The sequence below is a fragment of the Pelobates fuscus genome, chromosome 4 (genome assembly GCF_036172605.1).
Source record: "Pelobates fuscus isolate aPelFus1 chromosome 4, aPelFus1.pri, whole genome shotgun sequence".
Classification (NCBI taxonomy): Eukaryota; Metazoa; Chordata; class Amphibia; order Anura; family Pelobatidae; genus Pelobates; species Pelobates fuscus.
Genome location: NC_086320.1, coordinates 347,669,367 through 347,697,017, shown reverse-complemented (window position 1 = coordinate 347,697,017; position 27,651 = coordinate 347,669,367). Strand labels below are relative to the sequence as shown.

The 27,651-nt window shown below is 39.0% G+C and overlaps 1 protein-coding gene and 1 long non-coding RNA gene across 6 annotated transcripts in view; one reads left to right on the top strand and one right to left on the bottom strand.

The window, feature by feature from the left end:
• Nucleotides 1-27,651, bottom strand: part of MLLT10 (MLLT10 histone lysine methyltransferase DOT1L cofactor) — a 182,673-nt gene that overhangs the window by 147,198 nt on the left and 7,824 nt on the right. For 4 of the 5 annotated variants that reach the window (XM_063452530.1, XM_063452533.1, XM_063452532.1 and 1 more), the window contains exons 2-3: nt 5,239-5,433; nt 177-342 (exon numbers count right to left, since the gene is read on the bottom strand). In XM_063452530.1, coding sequence (XP_063308600.1) covers nt 177-342; nt 5,239-5,361 — 289 coding nt within the window. In that variant the 5' untranslated portion in view covers nt 5,362-5,433. Of the gene's footprint in view, nt 1-176; nt 343-5,238; nt 5,434-27,651 lie in introns of those variants that run through there. The other variant, XM_063452534.1, reaches the window with a different exon arrangement.
• On the top strand, nt 306-27,387 carry LOC134609109 (uncharacterized). Its single transcript, XR_010090785.1, has 4 exons — nt 306-749; nt 23,513-23,667; nt 24,722-24,937; nt 27,333-27,387. It is a non-coding gene; the product is annotated as an uncharacterized LOC134609109 (long non-coding RNA).

Genomic DNA, 27,651 nt, shown 5'->3' with positions numbered 1-27,651 from the left:
CAGCACTCACCCTCAGTCCCTGGATACCAGCACTCACCCTCAGTCCCTGAATACCAGCACTCACCGTCATTGAGTAAGGCCTTTGTGTGTCAGTGTACTCCTGACCTCCCATGACAGCTTTCCCCCCCCCCCTTTGGCCCCGCCCCCCGGCTCCCCTCCCCTCCCCCCCGGGTTACCTTGATGCACCGCCACATTGCAGCCATGCCCGTCGCAGTATACCAGTGGGTTTTCGGCCCAGCCCCTCTCGTCCGAGCAGACACAGCAGCCTCCGATCATCTCCTTCATACTAGTCGGGAGCCCTTCCTCCTCCTGCTCTGCCGCCGCCGAATCTCCGGAGACCATCTACAGGGGCCCGATCAGAAAGACAGACACCGATTACAGCTCTAAACTCCTGGAGGGGGGCTCGGCTCCGGGCGCCGGCCGCTGCGAGCCTCCCGCATTACGTGCGCTGGAGCCGCCTCATGTCGCCGGGGCTGACCGGACTGCCACAGGCAGGATCACAACGAGGAGAGGGGGCTACAGCGCATGCGCGGCCAGCACACCGAGCTCAACTGCTACAACACTGCCCCTAGCGGCCGGCTCCGCGTAACTGCACCGCTCGGCGCTGCGAGCTGAGGAAGGAGAGGGAAAGAGGCGTGGTGTAACACTTGAAGTGGGCGTGGTGACATGTGACGTAGCATTGGAACCCTCAGACATGCAAGGATTCGAAGCATAGAATGCACACAACAACTTCCTTACTCAGGACCCAGGTCAGTATACTCAGTGCTTTACTGCAAACACATGCTTATCTCAGCACATTGTTTATAGTGAGAACCTTTCACACAGCTTAGGGCCCATAATTGTAACACTTTATATTTTAATATTAAAATAGAACAGTTTGCTTCAAAATTAAATACAACTAGCAGCCATATTATTAAGGGTGTGACAGAAATGTCGCCATAATATTAACCTTTTCTTCAGCTAGCAAACCCAAAACTGACACATACTACTACTTATATTAAAAGAAAAATTAGATCTAACTACAATAATACATTAATATTTTCTGATTTATTTATAGAGCTATAGACCAATAATAAGGGACACTATAGGCACCAAAGCAACTTATGGCTTAATATAGACGTTTTGGTGTATAGATCATGCCTCTTCAGTCTCACTGTTCAATTGTTTAATCACTTTTGTTTCTGTTTATACAGCTCTTACCACACCTCCCCTGGCTGTGTCACTCACACAGCCTGCATAAAAACAAAATGGTGTCATTTTCAGATGTTAACGTGCTTTATAAGTTGTTGTTTTGTTTTTGAGTCTCCTGCTCTGTAAATTGAGCTTTAATCACACACAGGAGGATGATGTATTCAACAAAACTGCTTCATTAAAGGAACACTATAGTGTCAGGAATACAAACATTTCCTCCTGGCACTATAATTGTGAAAACACATTTTAGACCATTGGGGCCCCCCTTGCCTCAGGTTAAAAAAAAATATATTAAACCTACCTTTTACCAGCGCCGTGCCTATCTCGTTGCGGCTTGCTACACCTTCTTGGCTGAGATCATCAATTTTTAATTAGCTGAGATTGTAACAATAGACTGTGTCTGTGCCAAACAGCATCTCCTCATAGAGATGCATTGAATCACATCTAGTGGCTGTTTGAGTGACTGCACCTCAAGGTGTTCCTAGGCAGTAATATGAACACTGCCTTTTCTCTGAAAAGCCACTGTTAAAGGGACACTATAGTCACCCAGACCACTTCAGCTCAATGAAGTGGTCTGGGTGCCAGGTCCCTCAGGTTTTAACCCTTCAGATGCAAACATAGCAGCTTCTGAGAAACTGCTATGTTTACATTTGGTGTTAATCCAGCCTCTAGTAGTTGTCTTCCGCACAGCCACTAGAGGCGCATCTCCGACGCTGGAGGCACATTTCGCCTCCATCACCCAGAGCGTCCATAGGAAAGCATTGAGAAATGCTTTCCTATGGACACTTTGAATGCACGCGCAGCACTTGCCGTGCATGCGCATTCGGCTCCGCTGACGTCGGTGGGGGAAGGAGAGGTCACCAGCGCCGAGGGAGCCCGGCGCTGGATTAAGGTAAGCTGCAGAAGGGGTTTTAACCCCTTCAGCGCCACGGGAGGGGGACCCTCAGGGCACTATAGTGTCAGGAAAACCGCTTTGTTTTGACTTAACCTAGTACAATAATAACTAGAATAGAACTATCTTCCAGTGTGTTCACAACAACGCACAATGCAGGGATGAAGGGTTCTAAATGATGTTTTGATGTTTCAAGTGTTTTACTATTACGCATACATGGAATTTCTCTTATTCGGTATTTGTCTTCTGCAAACCGCCCCTCTAAGAGTTCTTGGGGGGGGGGGGGGGGGAGGTTTGAGGGAAGATTTGCAGATGTGAGAGTACAAAATAAATGGGGGGCCTGTGGAAGTTTACATGGGACCCTAAAAAGTTGTTCTCACATGTGCATGATGTAATCTCATTTTCTTCTACTGAGCATTAATTAAATTTGTCCAATCTGCTAATCATTAAGTCATGCATGCACAATGTACCCATGGGCAAGCTTTTTATTCATTCATAACTAAAATAGAAGAGAAATGTTGGTGTACATGCACTGTTAGTTCTTGATTTGTGACTAAAAATGTATATTTTAGGCTAAAAATTTTAATTGAATCTTCAATTCAGAACTTAATGAATAAAAAAAGTAGTGTCTTCTTAAAGGGACACTATTGTCACCTGAACAATTACAGCTTAATGTAGTTATAGTCAGTCCCTGCAGGCTTTTTGCTGTAAACACTGCCTCTTCAGAGAAAAGTCAGTGTTTACATTACAGCCTAGGGACACCTTCAGAGGCAGTCACTCAGACGGCCACTAGAGGTGCTTCCTGAATCAGTGCTGCACAGGCTCTGCATGGAGGCACTGAACATTCTCCATAGAGATGCATTGATTCAATGCATCTTTATTAAGCAGATGCTGATCGATTGCTTACGCGATAGCCTCTTGGCTGACATCATCCATTCTGATGAACTCTGCCAAGGAGGCAGAGCGTGCCAGCAGACCACGCAACGCTGGAATAAAGTTAAGTTTTCTTTCTTTTTAAGGGGGGCAACCGGGCCTGGGAGCCTAAAATAGGTTTTATCACTATAGGCTCAGGAATACACATAAGTGTTCCTTTCAGAATTTGTATCCTTTTATTTTGCCAGAACGATTAGCGCTTTATTGATAATAATAATATATATGATTTTTTTTGTTTATTATTATTATTATAATTGCCATTTATATAGCGCCAACAGATTCCGTAGTGCTTTACAATATTATGAGAGGGCATTTAACTATAAATAGGATAATTACAAGAAAACTTACAGGAATGATAGCTTGAAGAGGACCATGCTCAAACGAGCTTACAGTCTATAGGAGGTGGGGTGTAAAACACATTAGGACAGGATATTTTTTTAAGTGGCTGTAAAAGTTACGGTGTAAGGAACTAAGTGCGTTCCTTGCTAATCACTGCGCCAATTTTCTGATATTGCTAGATCTCTAAATTTGTCATCTCCGGGGGATTTGTGTTCTTTTTGCAATAGACCCCTCCAGCTACATTATTGGTTTGTACAGTGCTGGTAGGGTGAGATGGGGCATTTGGTTAGTTATATTTGCCTGGCATTTTTTTCCTCCATGGCACCGCCATGCTTCGTCAGCTACTACCAGCTTCCTTGTGACTATTGTATGAAAGTACAAGACAGGGTATATGTAGTGATCTTCCATAGATCATATTGTGCAGCAAAGTGCCATTGGCACATATTTTGTAATAGTGTACCAGCTTCCATCAGGTGTGGTTGTTGATGAGAAATGTCGGAATGTGGTGGCTCAATCTTTGCCCATTGACACGTTTTGCCAAAGATCAGCAATTACGTGAGACAAAGTAGTCACACAACTTATTCAATAAACTTCTGCTTGAAAGAGATTTATGGAGTACGATCAAACTCCATAGGTCATATTGAAATGCCCCTGATTGCTGCAGGCGCTCTGCTACTTGTCGACATATCTTACTTTGTTTTTAATTTTGCCTAACTTTAAACTTTAAAGTGTGAATCCCTTGCATCGCGAATTGTCCGTATGTACTAAGTTACTACTCAAATAATCTTGGCATATTCAAAAATACCCCATTGAGCACTAGTTCTCAATTATTAGCCAAGAGAGTTCTTTCATTCAACAAGAACGGCCAAATTTTATTTCAAATAAGTGAGATCTTCTAAAGTGAGATCTGTATTGAAATATTCCTTAACCGCTTCATAAGCACAACACATAGTACACACTCTTATCTAGAACTAACAATTAATCATGGTTTCATTGCACTTGGAGGGGGGGGGGGGGAGGGGGAGGGGGTATTCACTAATTTGTAAATTGACCAGAAAAATTGACAGTTCTGAATAACTAACTGAATTGGAAACCTTCTTAATCCAACTTTGACTTGTATTATTGCAACTCTCTTGGCAATTCCCTGTTTGGTGAATCAAACAATCTGTATATTAGACTTGGCCATTTTAAATAATGGTCTGTCAACCTCAACCTGCCAAATAAGTAACACCTTGTGGACCAAAGAAAATTAAACCCCCCCCCCCCCCCCCCAAAAAAAAAAAAAAGTAGAATCTAGAACTACTGGACAACAGCAGGAAATCTCAAACTTGACTGAGTTTAACTATGTTGGTCTATTGGTGATACATTTTTTTAGCGGGAATTTTGCAATTTGGTTTTGGGTTCCCCACAATTGAGTTTGGTGAATAAGCAGGCCTGTTGTGCAAATAAACAATTTTTGCGTTTTCACGTTTGTCTGATATCATGTGGATAAAATTACAATTTAGCAAAATATAGTTTATGGCGTATAACCTACTGTAAACTCAACATAGATCCACAGTTTAAGAAAAGTTCACAAAACAGTAAACCCAAATGTGATTACCCCACCTCTAGACTGTATTAAATTTCGTCCTTTTTATAATATTGTAAAGCTCTACTGAATAAATTGGCGCTATATAAATGCCAAAAAAATAATAGTAATGTGCAGAAAAAACAACTAAAGAAGCTCACTTTAAAAGCTGCGCAGACATAACACAGTATTAGCTAACCAGACCCTTTCAATTATTAAAAATGTATTTATTGTTATTGTTAGTGTTTTTCCTTTTTTAGATTATATTACTGAATAATAAAAAAATTTTACAAAATCAACAAGCGATAAAACCTACCTGTAATCCTGTTCCAGGACAGTCTCTGCGCTGTAGCTTCTCGTCCAAAGAAGACATCAGCTCCAATGACTTTTGTCCAACCCAGTGTTTCTCATACAGCAGCATTGGGGACATTTGGCACATGTGTGCCAATCACTCTCCCACAATCCAATGCTTCTCATATGCTGCCAGACACCATGGTGAAGTTGATTGTGCCTAAGAAAGCATAAGCAGAATTATTCACTAACCCAGGAAGTGACCACAATGTTTTACACTTTAGACCAAATTAATGGGCCTGGCACAATGGCCAAGTTGGTTTTAAAATATGTCATTCTATAGTCATTCCATGACAATTCAGTTTGGTGAATATCCCCATGGAGTGTGTTCACCAAACCAGGATTGTTTTATCACCTCTATTTTAGGTTTTAAATTTTGCAGGTTTTTGGTGCAGATTTTTTTCTCTTTTTTTTTTTTTTTTTTTTTTTTTTTTTTTTTTTTTTAGAACAGGACTTGACAAATTTGCTTAGAATCTAGAAGCCAGCTAAAAAAGTTAGGGGCCTGGTTTTTACAACGGCAAAAATACAACTCTTAAAGAGACATTAGAGGGCACCATAACCACTACAGCTTAATGTAGTTGTTCTGGAGTCTATAGCCTGGCCCTGCACGCTTTTCTATGTAAACACTGCCATTTCAGTTGCTACAGCAACCTGGCGCCTGGTATTTGTGCAGCCCTACTTTAGAATTTTTATTGTATTTTATACTAAGTCATAAGAAACCGCTGTACAATAAATAACATATAGGAACATAACATTTTAGATAGTTACTTCTTAGTAAGAGAGCATACTTGCTTAAGTGGTAAGCGCTCTCACATGGATTAAGATATTAAGATGTCCCATTGACTCCTGCTTAAAGGGATCCTATAGTGCCAGGAAAACAAACATGTTTTCCTGGCACTATAGATCCCTACAGTGCCCCCCTCCTGCGGGGCTGAATGGGTTAAAACCCACTTACCTGGATCAGGCTCTGCCTGCGCTCCTCCCCCGCCGACGCCAGCCGGTGGGGGAGACCTAATGCGCACTAGACCTTCTCATAGGAAAGCGTTATTCAATGCTTTCCTATGGGGAAAATCTGACGCTGGAGGTCCTCATGCAGAGCGTGAGGACGTCCAGCATCAGATAACGGACCAAATGTCAGTTTGGATTCCGAAAGCGCCCCCAGTGGCTGTCTGGTAGACAGCCACTCAGGGCAGACTTAGAGCTGCAATGTAAACATTGCAGTGCTAAGTGCAATATAGAGACCGCAACGAGACTACTTCAAAGGGACATAATGTTCTACTGGGAGCCTACAGTGTCCCTTTAATAAACAAGCTAGATGCACACATTCTGTTACCTGTGCTGCCATAGTTTCCAAATTTAAAGGGCACTGTCGCCCGTCTTGTTTGTCCCTTCTACATCCCATTATCTCTCTGGTGCACCAGCCATGGATATTTCACAAAACACCTCTTGGAAGTAATTATAATACATTTACACAGAGCAGCCACAACATTAAAACCGCTGACAGGTGAAGTAAATAACATTGATTATATTGTTACAATGGCACCTGTCAAGTGGTGGGATATATTAGAACAGTCAGTTGTTGAATTTCATGTGTTGGAAGCAGGAGAAATGGACAAACGAAAAAGATCTGAGTGATTTTGACAAGGGCCAAATCGTGATGACTAGACAACTGGGTCAGAGCATCTCCAAAATGGCAAGTCTTGTGGGTTGTTTCCAGCATGCAGTGTTTAGTAACTACCAAAAGTGGTTTGCGGGAGGGGAAATTATGAACTAGCATCAGGGTCACCGGCACCCAAGGCTCCTTGATGTAGGTGGGGAATGCTAGCATGCATGGTCCAATCACACAGAAGAGCTACTGTAGCTTAACTTGCTGAAAAACCTAATGCTGACCAGGATAGAAAGGCGTCAGAACACGTAGTGCACCACAGTTTGCTGTGTATGGGGCCCAGGGCCGGTGCAAAGAATTTTGGGTACATAGGCGAAGATGCATTTTTCTCCCCCCCCCCACAAAAAAAACATCTTCACCTGTGCCTCTTAACCTCCCTTTTGTGTTTCTTATCCCGTCTTTAAATATCTGTGTGTCTCCTATCTCTCCTCTTTGTATGACTCTTACATCCTCCCACATTTTGTGTGTCTTACTCCTCCCAGACCCTATGTGTGACTCCTTTTCTCCCAGCCCCTTTGTGTCTTTTACTCTTCCCAGCTCCTTTGTGTGTGTCTCTTTCCTTCTCAAGCCCTGCTGTGTTTTTCACATCCAGCCCCTCTCCCCGTCCCTTCTCCAGCCCCTTAATGGTCCCCTCCCTTCTCTGACCCTTACTGTTCCTATCCCCTCTCTCCTCCTTTCCCTGTCCCTTAGTGTTCCTCTCCCCTCCCCCCTGTGTTCCTCTCCCCCTCCCTCCTTTTCCTGTACCTCAGGGTATCTCTCCCCTCCTCTCCCTGTCCCTTGGTGCGCCACCCACCCCGATAGTGGTCCCCTTCCTGGTGTGCCTCCTACCTTTCTTGTAGCGTGGCTGAGCGGAGCGAATCCCGGTACAGTGAGCTTTTCCTGTCAGTCCTGCCAGGAACAGGAAACAGAAGTTCCTGTACCACGGTACACTCCGCTTGGCCACGCTACAGTCAGGGGTGTATAAACACTGACAGTCACACACACTCAATGACAAACACAGACGTATCTGACAGCCAGACTCACTTATCTGACACACTCATTCATTGACAGACACACACACGCACACTGACAGACACACACATACTGACAGACTCATTGACAAACACACACACACTCACATGCCCACACAGACACACACACACACACCGACAGACACACCGACAGACACACACTGACACACATACTCACATGCATACACACACTCACTCACACAAACACTGACAGACACACATACTCACACACAAACTCACATGCACACAGACACACATACTCACATTCACACACTGACCGACACACACACACTGACCGACACACACACACTGACCGACACGCACACACTGACCGACACACACACACTGACCGACACACACACACACTGACCGACACACACACACACTGACCGACACACACACACACTGACCGACACACACACACTGACCGACACACACACACTGACCGACACACACACACTGACCGACACACACACACTGACCGACACACACACACTGACCGACACACACACACACTGACCGACACACACACACACTGACCGACACACACACACACTGACCGACACACACACACACTGACCGACACACACACACACTGACCGACACACACACACACTGACCGACACACACACACTGACCGACACACACACATTGACCGACACACACACATTGACCGACACACACACACTGACCCACACACACACTGACCCACACACAAACTGACAGACACACACACAAACTGACAGACACACACACAAACTGACAGACACACACACAAACTGACAGACACACACACAAACTGACAGACACACACACAAACTGACAGACACACACACAAACTCACAGACACACTCACAGTAATAAATAATTTAAATTTAATTTAAATTTCCCACCCAGCCTCCCTACCTGGAGAGCTGGCGTGGGTCTCTCATTGGTGGTCCAGTGGGGCTGCTGGGAGGCGTCCGGCTGAACTGAATTGCGAGGTGGCGAGGGAGCTCTGATCTCTCTGACCGGCTCCCTCGCAGGCTGTTTTCTGATGCCGCGGGAGCCGGAATATGACGTCATATTCCGGCTCCCGCGGCATCAGCAAAAGGCGCGCGAGGGAGCCGGTCAGAGAGATCAGAGCTCCCTCGCCACCTCGCAATTCAGTTCAGCCGGACGCCGCGCCGGGGATCCAGGAGGTGACCAGGCAGGAGGGAGCACTTCCCTCCTGCCGGTCACTGGAATTTTGCGCCCCCAGAGCCGGTGCGCCCTAAGGCGGCCACCTGTGCCGCCTTATGGACGTGCCGGCCCTGATGGGGCCGAGTAGCTCCAGACCAGTCATAGTGCCCTTGATTACCTCTGTCCACTGCTGAAAGCACATTCAATGGGGACGTGAGCATCACAACTGGATCGTGGAGCAATGAAAGAAGGTTGCCTGATCTGATGAATCATGTTTTCTTTTAGATAAAGTGGATGGCCTAGTGCGTCACTTACGTGGGGAAGACATGGTAGCAGGATGCACTATGGAAAGAAGGTAGGCCGGTAGAGGCAGAGTTATGCTCTGGGGAATGTTCTGCTGGGAAACCTAGGGTCCTGGCTTTCATGCGGATGTTACTGTGACACGCACTACCTAACTAGAGATTGTTGCAGACTATGCTCACCCCTTCATGGCAATGGTGTTCCCTGATGGCAGTAGCCTCTTCAGCAGGATAATGCATCCTGCCGCACTTTAAAAAAATATATATATATATACTGTATATACTCGAGTATAAGCCGAGTTTTTCAGCACATTTTTTGTGCTGAAAAACCCCAACTCGGCTTATACTCGAGTCAGTGTTTGTATTATGGCAATTTACATTGCCATAATACAGACTGGGGGCTGGCAGCGAGCGCTTACCTCTCCTGCAGCTCCTGTCAGCTCCCTTCTCCTCCGTTCAGCACCTCGGTCAGCTCCCAGTGTAAGTCTCGCGAGAGCCACGGGATCATAGTGCGGCTCTCGCGAGACTTGCACTGTGAGCTGACAGAGGAGCTGCACGGACCGGCGCGGAGGAGAAGGGAGCTGACAGGAGCTGCAGGAGAGGTAAGTGCTCCCTGACAGCCCCCCTCCCCCCACTGAACTGCCAATGCCACTGGACCACCAGGGAAGGAGAGCCCCCCTCCCTGCCATGTATCAAGCAGGGAGGGGGGACGAAAAAAATAAAATAAAATAATATTTATAAAATAAAAATAATTATAATTTTTTTTTTAAAATAATAATAATAGAACAAAAAAAATGATTTAAATAATAATTAATAAAAACAATAATCAAAATGCCCACCCCCCACCAACACATACACAAACACACACTGCATCACACACACTCATACTTCATTTATATACACACACTGCATTCATACACACACACTGCATTCATACGCACACACTGCACTCATACGCACACACTGCACTCATAAGCACACACTGCACTCATACGCACACACTGCACTCATACGCACACACTGCACTCATACGCACACACTGCATTCATACGCACACACTGCATTCATACGCACACACTGCATTCATACGCACACACTGCATTCATACGCACACACTGCATTCATACGCACACACTGCATTCATACGCACACACTGCATTCATACGCACACACTGCATTCATACGCACACACTGCATTCATACGCACACACTGCATTCATACGCACACACTGCATTCATACGCACACACTGCATTCATACGCACACACTGCACTCATACGCACACACTGCACTCATACGCACACACTGCACTCATACGCACACACTGCACTCATACGCACACACTGCACTCATACGCACACACTGCACTCATACGCACACACTGCACTCATATGCACACACTGCACTCATATGCACACACTGCACTCATATGCACACACTGCACTCATATGCACACACTGCACTCATATCACACTGCACTCATATGCACACACTGCACTCATATGCACACACTGCACTCATATGCACACACTGCACTCATATGCACACACTGCACTCATATGCACACACTGCACTCATATGCACACACTGCACTCATATGCACACACTGCACTCATATGCACACACTGCACTCATATGCACACACTGCACTCATATGCACACACTGCACTCATATGCACACACTGCACTCATATGCACACACTGCACTCATATGCACACACTGCACTCATATGCACACACTGCACTCATACGCACACACTGCACTCATACGCACACACTGCACTCATACGCACACACTGCACTCATACGCACACACTGCACTCATTATATACACACACTGTAAATAAATATTCAATTAACATTTTTTTAGGATCTAATTTTATTTAGAAGCTTACCAGTAGCTGCTGCATTTCCCACCCTAGTCTTATATTCGAGTCAATACGTTTTCCCAGTTTTTTGGGGGTAAAAATTAGGGGCCTCGGCTTATATTCGGGTCGGCTTATACTCGAGTATATACGGTAATAATAATTCAGGGATGGTTTAGAAACATAACAGAGAGTTCCAGAGGCTGCCTTGGTCTCCAAATTCCCCAGATCTCAATCCAATTGAGCATCTGTGGGATGTGTTGGAACAACCAATCCGATCCATGAAGACACCATTTGCAACTTGCATAACTTAAAGGATCTGCTACTAATGTCTTGGTGCCAGATACTACAGGACACGCTTCGACGCATCAGAGCAGTTTTCGCAGCACATGGGGACCTGCACGATATATGGGGTTTTAATGTTGTGACTAATCAGTGTGTGTATGAACAAGTAGCTTTTTACATTACATGAGGAAAGTCCCACACTGGAACTGAAACATTGACATTTTATGCAATTTGTTTATTTTATGCTAATTTTAAGCAATAAATCATTTTATATGGGAAGAAGACAGACAGTGCAGACCTTCTTTACAAAATCTCTTTTTTCTCTCTATTTCTCTTTTTCTCTCTCTCTCTCTCTCTCTCTCTCTCTCTCTCTCTCTCTCTCTCTCTCTCGTTTTCTTTTTTTCTTTTTTTTTTTTTTTATATATATTTATTTATATATATATATGCAGTTTATATTAAGGCAGTAGTACACAAATTAATTGTAAATTGTGTTCCATGAGAGCGTCCTTTTAAGATGAGACAGGACAGGGATGATATCTGAAGGAGTTTGTAACCTTAAACCCTTTCATTAAATAATTACATTAATTACACACTTTTCTGGAAAAACTTACAGATGTTCACTTGCAACTATTTTCAGGTTTTTTTTTTTGGTCACAATGGAGACAGCTTCTTAAATATCTTAAATTTACATCACAATTCTAGCCTTCCCAAAGCTCTAAATTTAGTGTAACGTAGGCATGGACAGGCAGTGCATTTTGGACAAGTGGGTCACGGTCTGCAAATTTAGCAGTTTTAGCACTTGGCCCAATACATGTGTTTTTATTAGTGTTCTTGCAACTTTAATAACAGCCATCTATGTACGCAGTTTTCACACCATTTCACATGAACTTGTGAAATAGAACAGCTATCTTGTGAGTGATACTTCTAAAATCTCCTTGCATTGACAGGACAGCTACTGGAACCGTGAATTTAAAATTAAAATTATAAATATTGTAATATTGTAAATGAACAAATTATTTGGTAAAAAAAGTGTAGCTTTATGTTTGGGTTTTAAGAGTGACTTTTTTTATCTTATTTTTGTAAAAAAAAAAAATTAGTACATATATTTATTTTATAAGGTGTATTGCTAAAACCAGAATAATATAGTTCATAATTTATAGGATTAGCGTAAAAGAACTTTAATGTGTATTCCTAGCACTATAGTGTCCTATTAGTCATTCGAAAACACCTGCTCCCCACACCCCTTAGGAGTAAAAAGAAAGTTTACTAACCTTTTTGTCTCACAACTCACTGCCTCTCTGCGCTGGCTACTCCTCCTTGACTGAGATCATCAGTCTTGATTGTCTCAGCCAATCCCACCGGAAAGCACTGGGACAATCGGTTTTACTCTGCTGTTTCACCTCAAGTACCTCTAGTGGCTGTCAGAGCAACAGCGAATAGAGCATTTTAAACCCTGCAATGTAAAAATTTATGTTCTGCAGAAATGCAATGTTTTACACTGCAGAGTTAAAATGAGGCAGACATGGCAGCCAGACCACTTAATTGAGACAAAGGTGTCTTAGTACCCATAGCAGGGTTTGACAAATTTGCTTGGCATCTAGGAGCAAGCTAAAAAAACTTAGGAGTGAGGAATACAATTCTTAAAGGGACATTATAGGCACCAGAACCACTACAGCTTAATGTAATGGTTCTGGTGTCTATAACCTGTCCCTACAGACTTTTCAATGTAAACTGATGCCTAGTAACACACCTAATGACAGTCACTCAGATGGTTCCTAGAGGTGACTCTTAGTCCAGTGCTGCACAATGTGTTTGGCTGAGATCATCAAGATTGATGATTTCAGTCATGGAGGCGCAGACAGCCGAAGCGAGACTGGCATAGGCTGGGAAAAATATTTTCCCATGCAATCGGAGGGGGAGCAGATCACTGAAACAGGCACAAACTGATTTGACACATACTGAGAGAGACAGACACACACACTGACAGACGCACATATTCTCTCATACATTTACAATTTTTCCCTGCGCTGATCACCTACAAGCACTTCTTGCTCTCTTCTGATGCTGGGGCCAGAGTGAAGTCATATGCCGGCCTCACAGCAGGGCGCGCGAGATACCAGAGCAAGAAGAGCACGCAAATGACCGCTCACTTCATCACTGCCTGGCGCCATTTTCCCTCGGCCATTTAAATTGAGCAGTACATGCACAGTTTAATTGATGGTTGCATATCATTATTATTATTATTATTATTGCCATTTTTATATAGCGCCAACAGATTCCGTTGCGCTTTACAATATATGAACCATTACTTTACTGCTATAATGCCGGCTGCCTCGGATGAACGGGCTGACCAATCCCAGACTCCAGGACAAAACTCCTAGTCGCCATATCGACCTGGCGCCTGGGATTTGTCGAACCCAGACCTATAGTATACCTTTTAAAGGGTTTAAATAATGTATGTATGCATTGTATCACTGAAGTGGCCACTCATGAAAAATATCACTTTAAAGTATGTATTTTGTAGACTTCTGCCTTAAAAACACATATAGTCCCCTAGACCACTTAATTTTAATGGAGTGGTCTGGGTGCAATGGTTCGTTTTCTATTAACGTTGCAGGTTTTTTTTTGTAAGATACACATCTAGTGGCTTATACTGACAGCCAGTAGAGATGCTTCTGAGGCACAGACAGAGTAAAACTTGAATACAGTGCTTTATTATGAAGATGCTTGAATGCATGCTGATCATATGCTGCGCATGCAATCAGGTCCCCAATGCTCCTCTGTGAGAAGGATTGGACTGTCACGGAGTAGGCCATGCCTCCTCTATGATGTTGCGGAAGGTGAGCTGGAAAAATTATTATTTTTATTGTATTCTTTAAGCTATAAAAAATGTTTTAATAGTCTAAATCTAGCCATCAGATTTTCACAATTAATGTGTTTACAAAGTATAGCAACATTGTCATGAATGCATGCATTCTACTGTTAATGCTCCACTAACCATTCATACTTACTACTGTGCAATATTATTATTATTTTATTATTTATATAGCGCCATCACATTCCGTAGCGCAATATGACTGGTTTTGCTCTACTATTTAAAGGGAAAACTACAGCGCCCCAAACAAATTTAAAATTAATTATTTAGTACAAATATCCCCAGTGAAAACATACATGACTTTATTGCAGCATTTTTTCATTTTATATCCAAAAAGCTGCAGATCTCTTGTCTGCAACCTTTTCAAACCCTCCTCTTCCAACCCAGCACTGAGGAGACTCTATGCTGGAGCCACAAGTGCAGTTTTCAAATGCATCTCAATGAGCTGTAATAAAGGTTACTGAAGAGGGAAGGCAAACGTAAGTAAGCCTTCCACTGCTCTTGGCTAGGTACAACTAGAGGATAATAACCTCCCTAGCTCTTTGACAGCCAGGAAGGTGTTTTTGCCCCATATATAGCTAAAGTGTGGCTTTATGTGGAGTGTTCCTGTAAAAGTAGTTATGGTGTTGTGGCATGTGTTCGCCTAAGCAGGTGGAGAGAGATGTAGTCAGTCCATGGAGAACATTTAAAGGAGGTAGTGGTAGAGTATGGGGTTTTTATCTATGTTTGTGATTAGTCATCTTATTTTAATTTTAATTTTACATATAACTACTTGAATGTAGTTGACCACATTAATTCTGCAAATTCATGGGGCAATACTTTTTATCGTTACTGGTATTTTGCAATAGGATATGTGTAACATTATTGAAAGTCATGGATCTGACAAACGTTTTTGTCCCGAAAAAAAACTACAATTGTGTGATCAGATTGCAAAAGAAAATGAAATCTGGAATGTGTGTGCAAGTAAACGTGAGGACAAAACTAATTGAAATGGCCATGCCTGCAATGCTCTCTATACAGCTATAAAGGGTTAATGACTGCCCCAGATCCATACATAGACACACGCCTCCTTACTAGGCCTGCCCATTTACAGAAGCAGTTATAGTAAAAGCAGGGCAGCTGGTTGGCTGTGGATTACAGAGCTGGGAAGCACAGTGTGTATGTGAGTGAGCTGAGGCTATCCATCATTAACCCCTGTTCTACCTGCCCAGGCTTTACCTAATATCGCTATAGCCAATAGATATGAGCCATAGCTAAACAAGCTGGTTTGTATTAAAGCTGACCTTTGCTTTGCACACCTGCACAACTGAGGGAAAAAAGTAATCTTGAGAGTGATAGTAACTCAATGAAATCTCAATCCTGTTTTTATTATCAATCACACTGTATCTTTTTACAGTTTTGATTTGACCAGATGTTGACCCTCTAATTACCGCATTACTATAGCCACAGCTGCCTAGCGGAATTACGAGTTGTAGTCTAAAATCTTTTGGCCGAGAAAACATAACTTGGCTTTTATATCAACAGCACCTAAAGGGTTGTTGATAAATAGACTTTGCGTATACACTGCAAGTCTGGAGAAAAGGTACTAAATATGGATCAATCACTGTGGAAACCAGTAGAATGTTGCTGGTGGTAACTCCATGTTTACCGATTAGCTTTTTATAATTCTGAATATAATGCAACTTAGGACAAAATAGGGCTGCAATTTATTTTAGTTGCGTGGGTTGAATTCAACTGATTACCTAATACATTTATTGGGAATGTGTGTGTGTATTTATTTTTCTATGACAAACCTGGGGAGATTGTTTGATTGGAAATTACCGTTTAAATGTCGAAGACATCTGCTCATTATTGCATTGCATAAAAATACAGCACATCAGCATTTTTAAAACTATCTATTGATTACGTTGAATATATCTCATATTATATCTGTTCTGTTTCATAGGTATTTGATTTTTTTTTATATATATATATATATATATATATATATATATATATATATACACAATATCAATCTTTTTATATAAGTGGTGTTCAATTATACAACCACTTAAAGTAAAAATTAGATGACGTATAGGAAAATTACACTTTTTTTTTTTCCTTTTGCACAACTTTATCCTGTCTTGCATGATTGTATATTATTTTTTTCTCGTAATGAATTAAATTTATAGCATAATGCCTCAGATTTGTGAAATTGGGATTCCATACCAATAACCTCAATTTAATGCAATAATTCTTGCTTCACTGAAGTGAATGGACGAGGCCACAGATGCTTGCTGGAAATCACGGAGTCTGTGGCCGTGCAAGTCTGAGGAACTAACGAGAGACTGGGAGATTTAATCCATATGAGCTGCTTAACATTAGCTCTCCTGCATTCTAGAGCCCCTGTAATCATGTGTATACAGCCTGTACAGTATTTTGCGAGAGTGTGTGTGTGTGTGTGTGTGTGTGTATATATATCCTTAATTAAAGGTCTTATCTACGGATTGCAAGACCGCCAAACAAACTGCATGTATTTATATTAATGTGTAACATATACTATTACAAACTAATCTACAGATAAATATATGTTTTTATTTTTTTTTATTTTTAAAGGGTCTCACCTGCAAGAATTGTTTTAAGACCTCAAATATCACAATTGTTCTCAAAACCTTTTATTGGGGGTGGGGGGGTCAGTTTGTCATTAATTTTAAATGGCCAGACTTTTTGTAGATTCTGTTTGTTTAAAGAAGATAAGAAAAGCATGATATACAGTGTTTGCAGAAGAGAGCTCATTGTCCTTTCCCTTGGTTTTACATTAAGCATTCATTCAAATGTATTTGTGTGGGGCCTGCACAATCACAAACCCTAACTGATTGTTGACCCTCCTCTCCTCCCTAAAAAGGGAGTTCTTATGATTATTTGCTGCCATTGTTCTGCTTCTTATGCATACTGTGTTTAAAGATGAAAAAGTGCCGTCGCTGGTATGAGAGACACTCACAGTGCCCTGCAGACAATGGACTCAATCTGTTATTAATAATGCCATAGTTTTTACCACCTGTGTGAAGGCATCTTTTTCCATCCATTTTTGAAAGATGTAGGTTGTTAGATTTTTATATGTCCTGTATTATTTATTTGCTAGTGTTCGAGTGAGTAAAAATGACTAATTTTGACTTTGTCGATATTAGTGAACTAAATTTCCCATAAATCTCAGCCACCCTAAAGGACTAGATGAATCACATTCATCAAAACCTCAAACCGAAAATTACAACTGCTAGCACAATGGAAGAAATATTTCATATAGTGTCATGGTTTACACATCCATTCTGTTGTTAACTAACTGTTGCTATGTTATAAGGAAAATAGAACCAGGCATGCAACTGATACATTATGGGTTACCTCTTGAGAATGTCACTGATTGTGACTAACGAGTAGTATAACTACCTTTTATATCATTTATCTATGCATGATCTGTGTGACATGACATCAGTCATCAATCTGATTTTTTTTTTTTTCTTTGAGGTTACATATTGAGATGTTGGTGAATCTAAGCATGTGTTATTTTTTTTTATGGTTTGGTTTGTGTAGTTGTTGGGTCTTTGGGTTGGTGTTTTTTTTTTGTGGGGGGTTTTTTATCTCTAAACTTTTAAATCCTTATTTTATTTTTTGTGAAATTTCTACTCAACCGTGCTGAATCTTTTAATCACGTGTGTGTGTGTGTGTGTGTGTGTGTGTGTGTATATATATATATATATATATATATATATATATATATGTGTGTGTGTGTGTATATATATATATATATATATATATATATATATATATAATTAATTTTAATTCGGGTGGGGGGTGAGTAGACTTCCTCAGGGTCAGAGACTACAGGACAACCTACAGGGGTCTCTGACCCTGAGGAAGATCCCGATCGGGGACCGAAACGTTGGTCATTATTTTTAAAAAAAATTCAATACAATTTTCGTTTTAAGTCTGGAGAGCAGCCTTTTCTTATTGGATGTTGTACCTTTTTGGAGCTCTGGTAGTGCGCCCGGCATTGGAACATCACAAGCGTGAGTGCAGGGGATATTGATTTATATATATATATATATATATATATATATATATATATATATATATATATATATATATATATATATATATATATATATGTCACTTACTGTACATTGAATAAAATAAATTTTAAAAATTCAGTAGCACTTGGAGTCTATTTGGGTTGGACGATAACATAGTAGTCTAAATAGTTTCTTTATTATTTATAAAATATTTTACCATATTATATGGTATATTATTTATATTGTGCTTTTTTGGTAGCTTGATCCATCCACATTTTATTGCACCATAGAATATTCTGCATAATATATAATTATTGTAGCACATTTGTATTTCATGCAGTGTATTGATTATGTGAAACTTCATGATAGAGACTCTGTCTTCTACTGTCTCCAGATGGAAGACAGAAGAAGTGTATAAAACAGACAGCTGAACTATATGTAACCATATACTGCTAATCCCCAACAGTCTGTGTAGGGTTAAAATGTTGTGTGTACCTTGAAAATATAAACTCTACTGTATACTATACTGTTAAACAGAAACACCTATTCTCTAGTGATTTTAAGAAACTTGGCTAAGGATTCCTTTCTGACATTTAGGAGCAAGAAATGTATAATTTTAAGGTTAAAATGTCATATCTCCTGTACCTGACTATTGTGCAGATGTTCATTTGAACACTTACTTGCAAAGGATTTCCAGGAGCAATTTGCATACTGGCTACATAACATTGTCTAAATACTGCAGACATTTTTTGTTTTTGTTTTTTTTATTAGTTTGGGTGTTTGAGTGCTTTTTGGTTTTCTTTTTTTAATTAATACTCAAAACTTGTCTGTCTCTATGGGCATTGTTTATAAAATGTGGCTAATACTGGCTTTCTCCTTTAGTACTTGTTTGCATAAAGGGCTTAAATTGTAGGCCCCTCCTTGTGAATATGTTTGGAATATATGTGCCTGGGTTCTCCTCAATGCAGAAATAGAGTTGAGTGAATCTCATGCTCATGCTGTGCCTTTGGGAAAATTCTTGTATTGCCAAGGCCCTAATGTGTATTTTCCACTTGATGCACATGGAAGAAAATCATTAGGGAACCAGCATAGTTTTTCCACTGGATGTGAATTGGGGGAAAAGCACCAAAATTAGTTTCCTTAGAAACGATGGATTTTTGGAGAGTGATCTATGTATTTGTTTAATCCTGATTTTTAATGCCAAATACTGAAAATGTATATTAAAAGAAGTGACGCTCACCCTTTTTCCAAAGATGATTTTTTACGTTAAAGTATAAAATGTCCAGAGATGCATTTTATGAACTCTAAGGGTTTATTTACTAAATAGTAATAAGTAGTAAATAAAATTGCGAAATTTAGGCTAAAATAAACAGACTATGAATTCTTTTTTTTTTTTTTTTTTTATATATAGATATATTTTTATATTTTATTTTTAACAATTATCTGTTTAATGAAATATTAAACCCTTTAGTGTTTTAAGTGCACAAAATCATTTATCCTAAAGGGTTAATTAAAAGTAGTGTATTTGGAACTGGGAAAAAAAATCTAAAGTGTGTTTTATGTTGCTAATGCTGTCTGTGTATGTTTAAGCAAACATGTTGTTGTGACTTTTTTTTTATTTATGAAAAGGTTTTCTTCTTAGGAGGAAAATAAAGTCTGCTGGTGAACGGTGATAAATCTAGACTATTGTGGGATGTTTTTTTCTTTTTTTTTTTTTTTTTTAAATAAACATTAACCCTTAAACTGATCTTTCTATTCTTTTTTTTTTCTTTTTCTTTTTTTGTATATTTAATTGCTGATCACATGTATAGCCAAAAAACAATGTAAGTGAAAAGAAATGGTATGCATTGTATTTTATGTTTTTTATTTATTTATTTATTTTTATTTATCTTTTAATCAGTCAACACACCTTATACACCAACACACCTTATACACAAAGTTGTTTTCCTATACATTCCCCTCGTGGAGAAGATACAGCAACTTTGAATGCAGTACACAATCAAGACTATTTTCACAATATATTTAATTTGTATTTGAGGGATTGTAGTCCTTTTTAATTATGGATATCCCTTGCCTTTATTAAAAGTGTGTGTGTGTGTGTGTGTGTGTATATCATAATATATATATATATACACACACACATATATTTCATCATTTTTATTTATTTTTTATGATACATGTGTGATTACAGTGCTGACAGTTTTACTACTATGTTTTGAGTTTTTATCTTGTAAATGTTTTTGCCCAGCTTCTAGTGATTCTGATGGGTATATTTTAAAAGTGATTCACATTATGAAAAGCACGTATTCAACTTTGGACACTTGAAAAGCAAGCACAACTCCAAACTGGCCTCTTCCTATCACAGATCCTTAACCCCCTATATGTAAATACATAGCTTAACATGTTGGGGGTAAAGTCACGTGTTATTTACCCCCTTACAATAGTGTGAGAGGGGGGGGGGGGATACAATTTAACTTTCTCTTACAGCACAAATTGGTATTCTTCACAGAAAGGTGAATAGCATAAGCCACTCATCCAAACGCCCCTTTTCATTTCATTTGAAACATTTTCTCGTCTTTCCTGTCTGAATAACTAGAATGAAATCAAAGGAGGCATGTGGATTAGCTGTTACAGTATGGAGGTGCAAAATTATCCATGACAAGATTCTGCTAATTTAACTTCAGTGCTCAGTAAAGGGTTTTCAGATCAGCCAGTTACAACATGTACACATATACAGTCCATTCCTTGCCAAGAGAACACCTTTCTATAAAAAAAAAAATAAAAACCACAGTATTCCAATTTCTCTTTTTATTATTTCTCCCTCTTTCCAATTAAAACCTTTAATTTTGCTGCAGTGCGTTGTGTGTCAATTCAACTTTTTATTTCTGAGCTTGTCAAACAAGTGATTGCAACCACAACGATTCGGCGTCATATAATTTAAATGTAATTGGCTGCTGAGCATTTTTAATTTTACTACTGGCCATTTACCTTTTACCATCTTCAGATTTGTAATTGCCCAAAACGCTGTTGCTCTGTGTAAACACATTTTAGCTTGTGTCATTTTTTTTAATATATATATATATATTTGTATGTCTGCTCAAAGTTTTCACTAAGCTGTGAATAAAATCCCGATTTCCAAAATGTAGTTTTAACATGGCTATATAGTCACAGCTTTTGCCTGAATGTTGAGATATATATATATATATTATTTTTTTTATTATTCCATACAGTTCACGGTTTAGGTTATAAAACTAGTGTCACTTTTTTATTTGTTTTCATTATTTACTAAACCTTAGCGTTGTAGTATTTTTCAAACTCCGTTGTATTTTCTATTTGGCTTTTATGGCAATTTGGGATTTTAGTTAAAAAAAAATCCCAATGTAGTAAATAAACCCCCGTTGTCAAAAGGACAAACAAAGGGTTAATAACTGAAATAAACCCAATGTTCTGATGAGCAAGGGCAGACTCCAGATAGGTTGCATAAGGCGTTTTGGTGTTTGTTAAGAAGTGCCTCTATCTAGAACCCAGAGAACGATCTATGTAACAGGGAGTGGAATGATTATTGCTACCCGGGGAGGCTATGGCAGGCACAGGATGGCAGGGGGTACAGCACTCCCTCCTCGTGTGTCCGACCAGGAGGTATGACAAAAGATTTGGGAACAGAATACCCTGCCCTGCAATCCTTAGCTCGTTTTCAGCCCTAAAGCGGGATCAACTGGCCATGAAACGTGAGCACTTCTCTCTGGCTGATCGGTTATTGTGAAACCGGAAGTGTGCATCCTTTTACACAATGTATCACCATGAAACCACGCGCGCAACGTTCGGAAAATAGAACCCTCGCAGCTCTGCCGATAACCTGGCCCAGCAATCTGACACTCGGGGCTCACAGCACACCTCATCGAAAATAACAGGAGAGTCCTTTTATACCTATTGACCTGGAGAAATACTGACACGGTTTAATCAGGCTCCTAGCAGCTCCCTCTGTGATTTTATTATTATCATTGATTTATAATGATGATAATATAATAATCAAACAGAACAAATAACATAAACAAATAAATTGCCTTCCCCACGAATGGCTCTTATTATATTATGTTATATTATATTAAATTCTATATTTGTTTTACCCTTCGTGCCTGCCAATCTACACTAACCGATTTCCTTAATCCTGCACCTAGCCCTGTGTAGCCCTCATTCTGTGCTGCCACTAGCTAGGCCGTCCATAGAGCATCTAAAAATTAGCGAGGTATTCTTTCAGCACCTACTCCCCGTCAAATCCTTAAAATATATAATATATATTTTGTTTTTCTTTGTATTTTTGGTGAGTAGTTGTTGTTGGTTATTTTTATTTTTTTTATATATTTATATTAATTGCTTCGATTTTCCCCTAACTGCTGAGCAGATTTAAACACATTGATTTCTGCATTTTATTGCATTTGTGAATTTATTGTGTTTTTTTTGTTTTTACATAAACAAGGGCCTTATTTTAACCTTTTGTATTCCATAAAATAGCTACTGAGCTAAACATTCTATAAGAGACCCGTGCTCCTGGACTCCAAAGCCCACAGCACAGCTTGCACAAAAGAGCTACGCTCTTTTTACGTTTGGTAAGGTTATATTTTCTCCAAGAGACATAAACCCGAGCTGCCTTGACCCCTGAGTGTATGTAGTAAACTATGCTGCACAGAGATCTTGCAAGACCTGCTTATTTTCCCACCCTCTTCTTTCTGATCAGGAAAACAGCCACGATGGGCTGGAAACAATGGTAGTGCCCGAAGGACAACCAGCTAGTGTAAACTTGCAGTATTTCCTGGCTGTGTAACCCAGCCCCTCCTTCTCAGTCCTCCCCCTGCTGTATGGGGGGGGGGGGGGGGGGATAGTAAACCTGTGCCAGAATTACATAATATCTCCTGTAGCCTCTTCTTGGACTTAGATGCAATGTTTGACAGTTTTAACCTGTGCAATCTTTTTCACATCATTTCTTTTCCTATTGTATTCCATATTAACCTATGCTTGTGTTTTTTTCTTGCAGTTTTTAATACTACTGAGAAGTTTATTAATGAAGAGTTCCATTACCTACATTGCTGAAATTCTGACATTCTTCATTTCAAGAAAAAGTTGGGAGAATGTTTGGACACTGAATAGCTTTTACTTAGTGACCATATTTTGTTCTGTTTAAGAACACAGGTGAGGAGCCTAGTCAGGTATCAAAGTTTCTTATAAAACCCTAGCACTTCTTTTAAAAAACAAAGTATAAACATTGGTTGGCCCCAGGACACTGCACATTGAAAAACTTATTGTAATCATCCTTCACCAAATGGCAGGATTATTTTAAACAATTTAAAATACCAATACATTTCATGAATCAATTTATTATAATAATTTGTAGGAATTACTAGTTTCCATTCACTGTTAAAAACCCTGATGAGCCAATAAAAATAGGATGGATATATCAATCAGAAAACCCACTGCAGATACATTTATATGCTGTATATAATATAAATAAAATTGTAAATGATCTACACAATTGCAGCACGTTATTGGTCTAATTGCAAAAATAAAAATGTCATGTTATTACTTTTTGTTATTATGTTTGCAAAGAAAACAATGATTTGGGTGCATGAATGTCACTAGCTGTAATTTTCATGATGTATATGGTAAACTGATTGTACAGGCCTAAATATCCTGAAGACTTTAAAATAAAGGTTAGACCTTCTAGGGTTTTATCATTCCATACAGTATTTTATATATTGAGAACTACATGGTACTTCAAGTGTTAACATATTAAAAATGTATACATATCTGAATGTAGTGTTTGGACGTCTCTTAATCTGCCATATTTTCTTAGCAGAGGGAATGATTATTTGCTAAATTCATGATATCAGAATAGCTGTTTCATTGGCTGAGCAGTTAATTAAAAATAATGTTTAGAAACGTTTATAGCCAAAGGGGTTTATTGACTTAATAGTGAATTGTATTTAATTGAAAACTAAATGTCAAAATATAGGCCAGAATGGGTGATTTGAAAATATTATCTAGCTGAGCTCTAGTCAGAATTTATCCAGATTTATGTCATTAAGTTTCAGATTCACCATGTTTTGCTGTTTGGTGTATAGACATTTCAGTGTCTAAACTGACCTAGAGTTTAATTCCAGCCTTTGAAATTAGACCACACAAATTCTAGACCCAAAAAGAATTGTGAGAAAAAAATAATACGACTAATTTATTTACATTTTTTTAGATTTTGCAAATCAGTTGTCATCCTACAACAATTTACAGTTTAATGAATAGATCCTCGTATGTAGGAATGAACCTCTGATTCAGATGCGATTTGTAACAAGTATAATTGGGGCTCAATGTGTTTTGCATATGTTGTTCCATCTGACTATGCTTTCAAAGTTATTGCAAATAGATACTGCCTTAATAGTGCAGTCTTAATGACTACCCAGGAACAAACGTAAGCTGTTTTATTGTATTTTAGTATTTTTACCTGTTATGCTAACTGTGCGTTTTGTTGATTTGTATGTCAATAAAAAAAAAAAAATGTCAATGGAGTTATCTACTTAATGCAAATGGTAATACAGGTTTGGTTGCATCCTTTTATGATATTAAATAAATACAGAAACACTCAAGATAGAATAATTAATATAAATACAATGTTGAAATAAATCAATTTTCTTTGACTAATATATCTTGAATTTCTTTGTGACTTGATATACATTCATTCATACATCCATACATACAGAAATAGCTGTTGAATGCCCTGACAATTTTTTTTTATTAGGGGGGGGGGACAAGTTGGACAGTGTTCCAGCTCATCCCCATTCTTTTCACTAAACACCAAACTTTAGAAAATTAAAGACAAATGGCAACATTAACGCTAAAATAGCCAAAAGCCAGCATTTAAATAGATGAGCTGGAAAATGATTCCGGATATTGCCATGCATTTTGCCATTTTTGATTCCCTTTTCCAGAATTAAGTGTTTAGTGGATAACCTTGTAAGTTTTAAACTGACCAATGTGCAAAGCCTTCGCCAGAATGGTGTTGAGACAATGTCCAGTTCCAGACCTAAGGAACTTTTTTATTTTTATTTTTTTAAACATCACCTACAAGTCAGTTGTTAGTTTACCAACACTCACAGTTGGTGAACAGGTTTTTGCATTTTGCAGTCAAGTTGTCCATTCACCACAATTCTGTTTAGTAAATAAACTCCATGGTCTGCACAACAAAATGCATTTTTTTTTTTATTTATTCTATGTTAATCTTTAAAGTGAAGGTTTCAATAAACAAAGCAATTTACCAAGTTTACACCTTTTTGACTTGCAGAATGCATGGATTACTATGATAAAGGGGTCACAAAGAGGTTAAATTCAATCCTGTGGCACTATTACTGCTTCCAGTTGCTTTTGTGTGTGTGTGTGTGTGTGTGTGTTTTTATTTTTTGTTTGGTTTTTCTTGTGTTATTTTTTTTTTTTTTTGTTTTCTGCAAATGACAGTACACCATGACGCTCATCAGAAAGTATCGCCTTCAATTCACCACGTTATTTGATGTTTTGGGGGCTTTTTTTTTTTCTGCATTTAAAAATATTCTAGTCTGCTAGAAAAAAATAATAATAATGGAATAAACAACTTTTACTTTTTGTACTTGTTTTTTTATATTTTCATGAAATTACTATGTGGTGCTATCGAAATGCAAAAGAGAATGTTCAGATCTGCATACACCACCAGCAAAGAATGTAGTTAATCTGCTAATATTCAACAGGAACTTACTGTAAACCCCTTCCTGTGCACATGTGGGTTAGAGGAGGAAACACTGTTATTTAGCAGTTGTTTTCAAACAGACTCATCCAGCTCAGCCCTACACACCTATCTAATCTATATATACACACACATACATACTGGGTTTTTGTTTTGTAGTGTTTCAACTGAAAAAAATAAGAGAGAAGCAGGGACTGCGACCACATGACAACCGCATACTGCATCTTGGGGAAACTGCTTAAGAGAGAGCAATTTAAACCATTTTATGTTCCATAGACAAAGGGAGTCATATTAACCTTTAGGGTGCCAGGGTTTTATGCAACCCACTGAGTAGCATTGATCAGACCCCTGTCAATCAAAGGATTAAATTATTTATTTTTTAGATTAATATAGGCCTATGAGTGACATAAACCCATTTGTGTAATCGTAATCCATTAGGCAATTATATATTCACTATTACGGTCTCATAAATGTTTATTTTCAGAACAAGTGGACAAGCTGTGCCTTTATCTTAACAGATATTCTCATTTGATTGTTAGGCCCATAGGCATGTGTATATATAATATACACACACTGATAATCCCATAATCATGGACAAAATATAATTTTAAGAGGAGTGAATCTTGGTGATGCTATTAAAAAATATATATATATATTTTAAATTTGGAATTTCTTATTTTAATATGTTCATCTTAACCGTCTTTGTCACCCAAACAAATATTTTAGCTTATTTTCTTTATTCTATATTTAATGTCTATTGGCATTGCTATCGTAATTTATTTTCCAAGAGAAAAAAAATAAAAATCAACGTAATGGATGGATTATACCAAACTTGGTAGCATTGTAAATGTAGACATGTTGCCGATCAACTTTGATAAAAGATTAAGCTTTGCTATTGTGCATTTTTTACTTCATTGAAAGAAACAGGAAAAAAAAATCCTCCAGTCCCAACATTGTATGTCTTGACATTTTTAATATGTGCCCTTTATAAAAACTGCTCCTTAAGGTTAAGATAATATTCTGGGTCTCTCCTATATTATGGGGAAACAAACATTGTTCTACTTTGTTTTTGTATTATTTTATTTTTTAGCAGGTGCCACTGGTTTTCCTGATTTTGCTTTGGACAAAATAATTATGGAAACACCACCTTGTCAATGTCTGAAGTCGGTAATAATGAGATGTTGGTCCGGTGATGATGACGTTTCACTTTGTTTTGCCTTAATGGTTTTTCTTTTCTTCAATCAAGTCATAAATTCCAACAAATTTGTTAAGGGCCTTTAAAAAAAAGTAGTAATTTTGATTATTTTATGTCGCTCTTACAAATTGTTCTTAAATTCAGGAAACTGCAAACAGATTTATTTTGTTGTGTTTACCATGAATTCAGAGGCATTTTGTATTTTCCATACAAACAG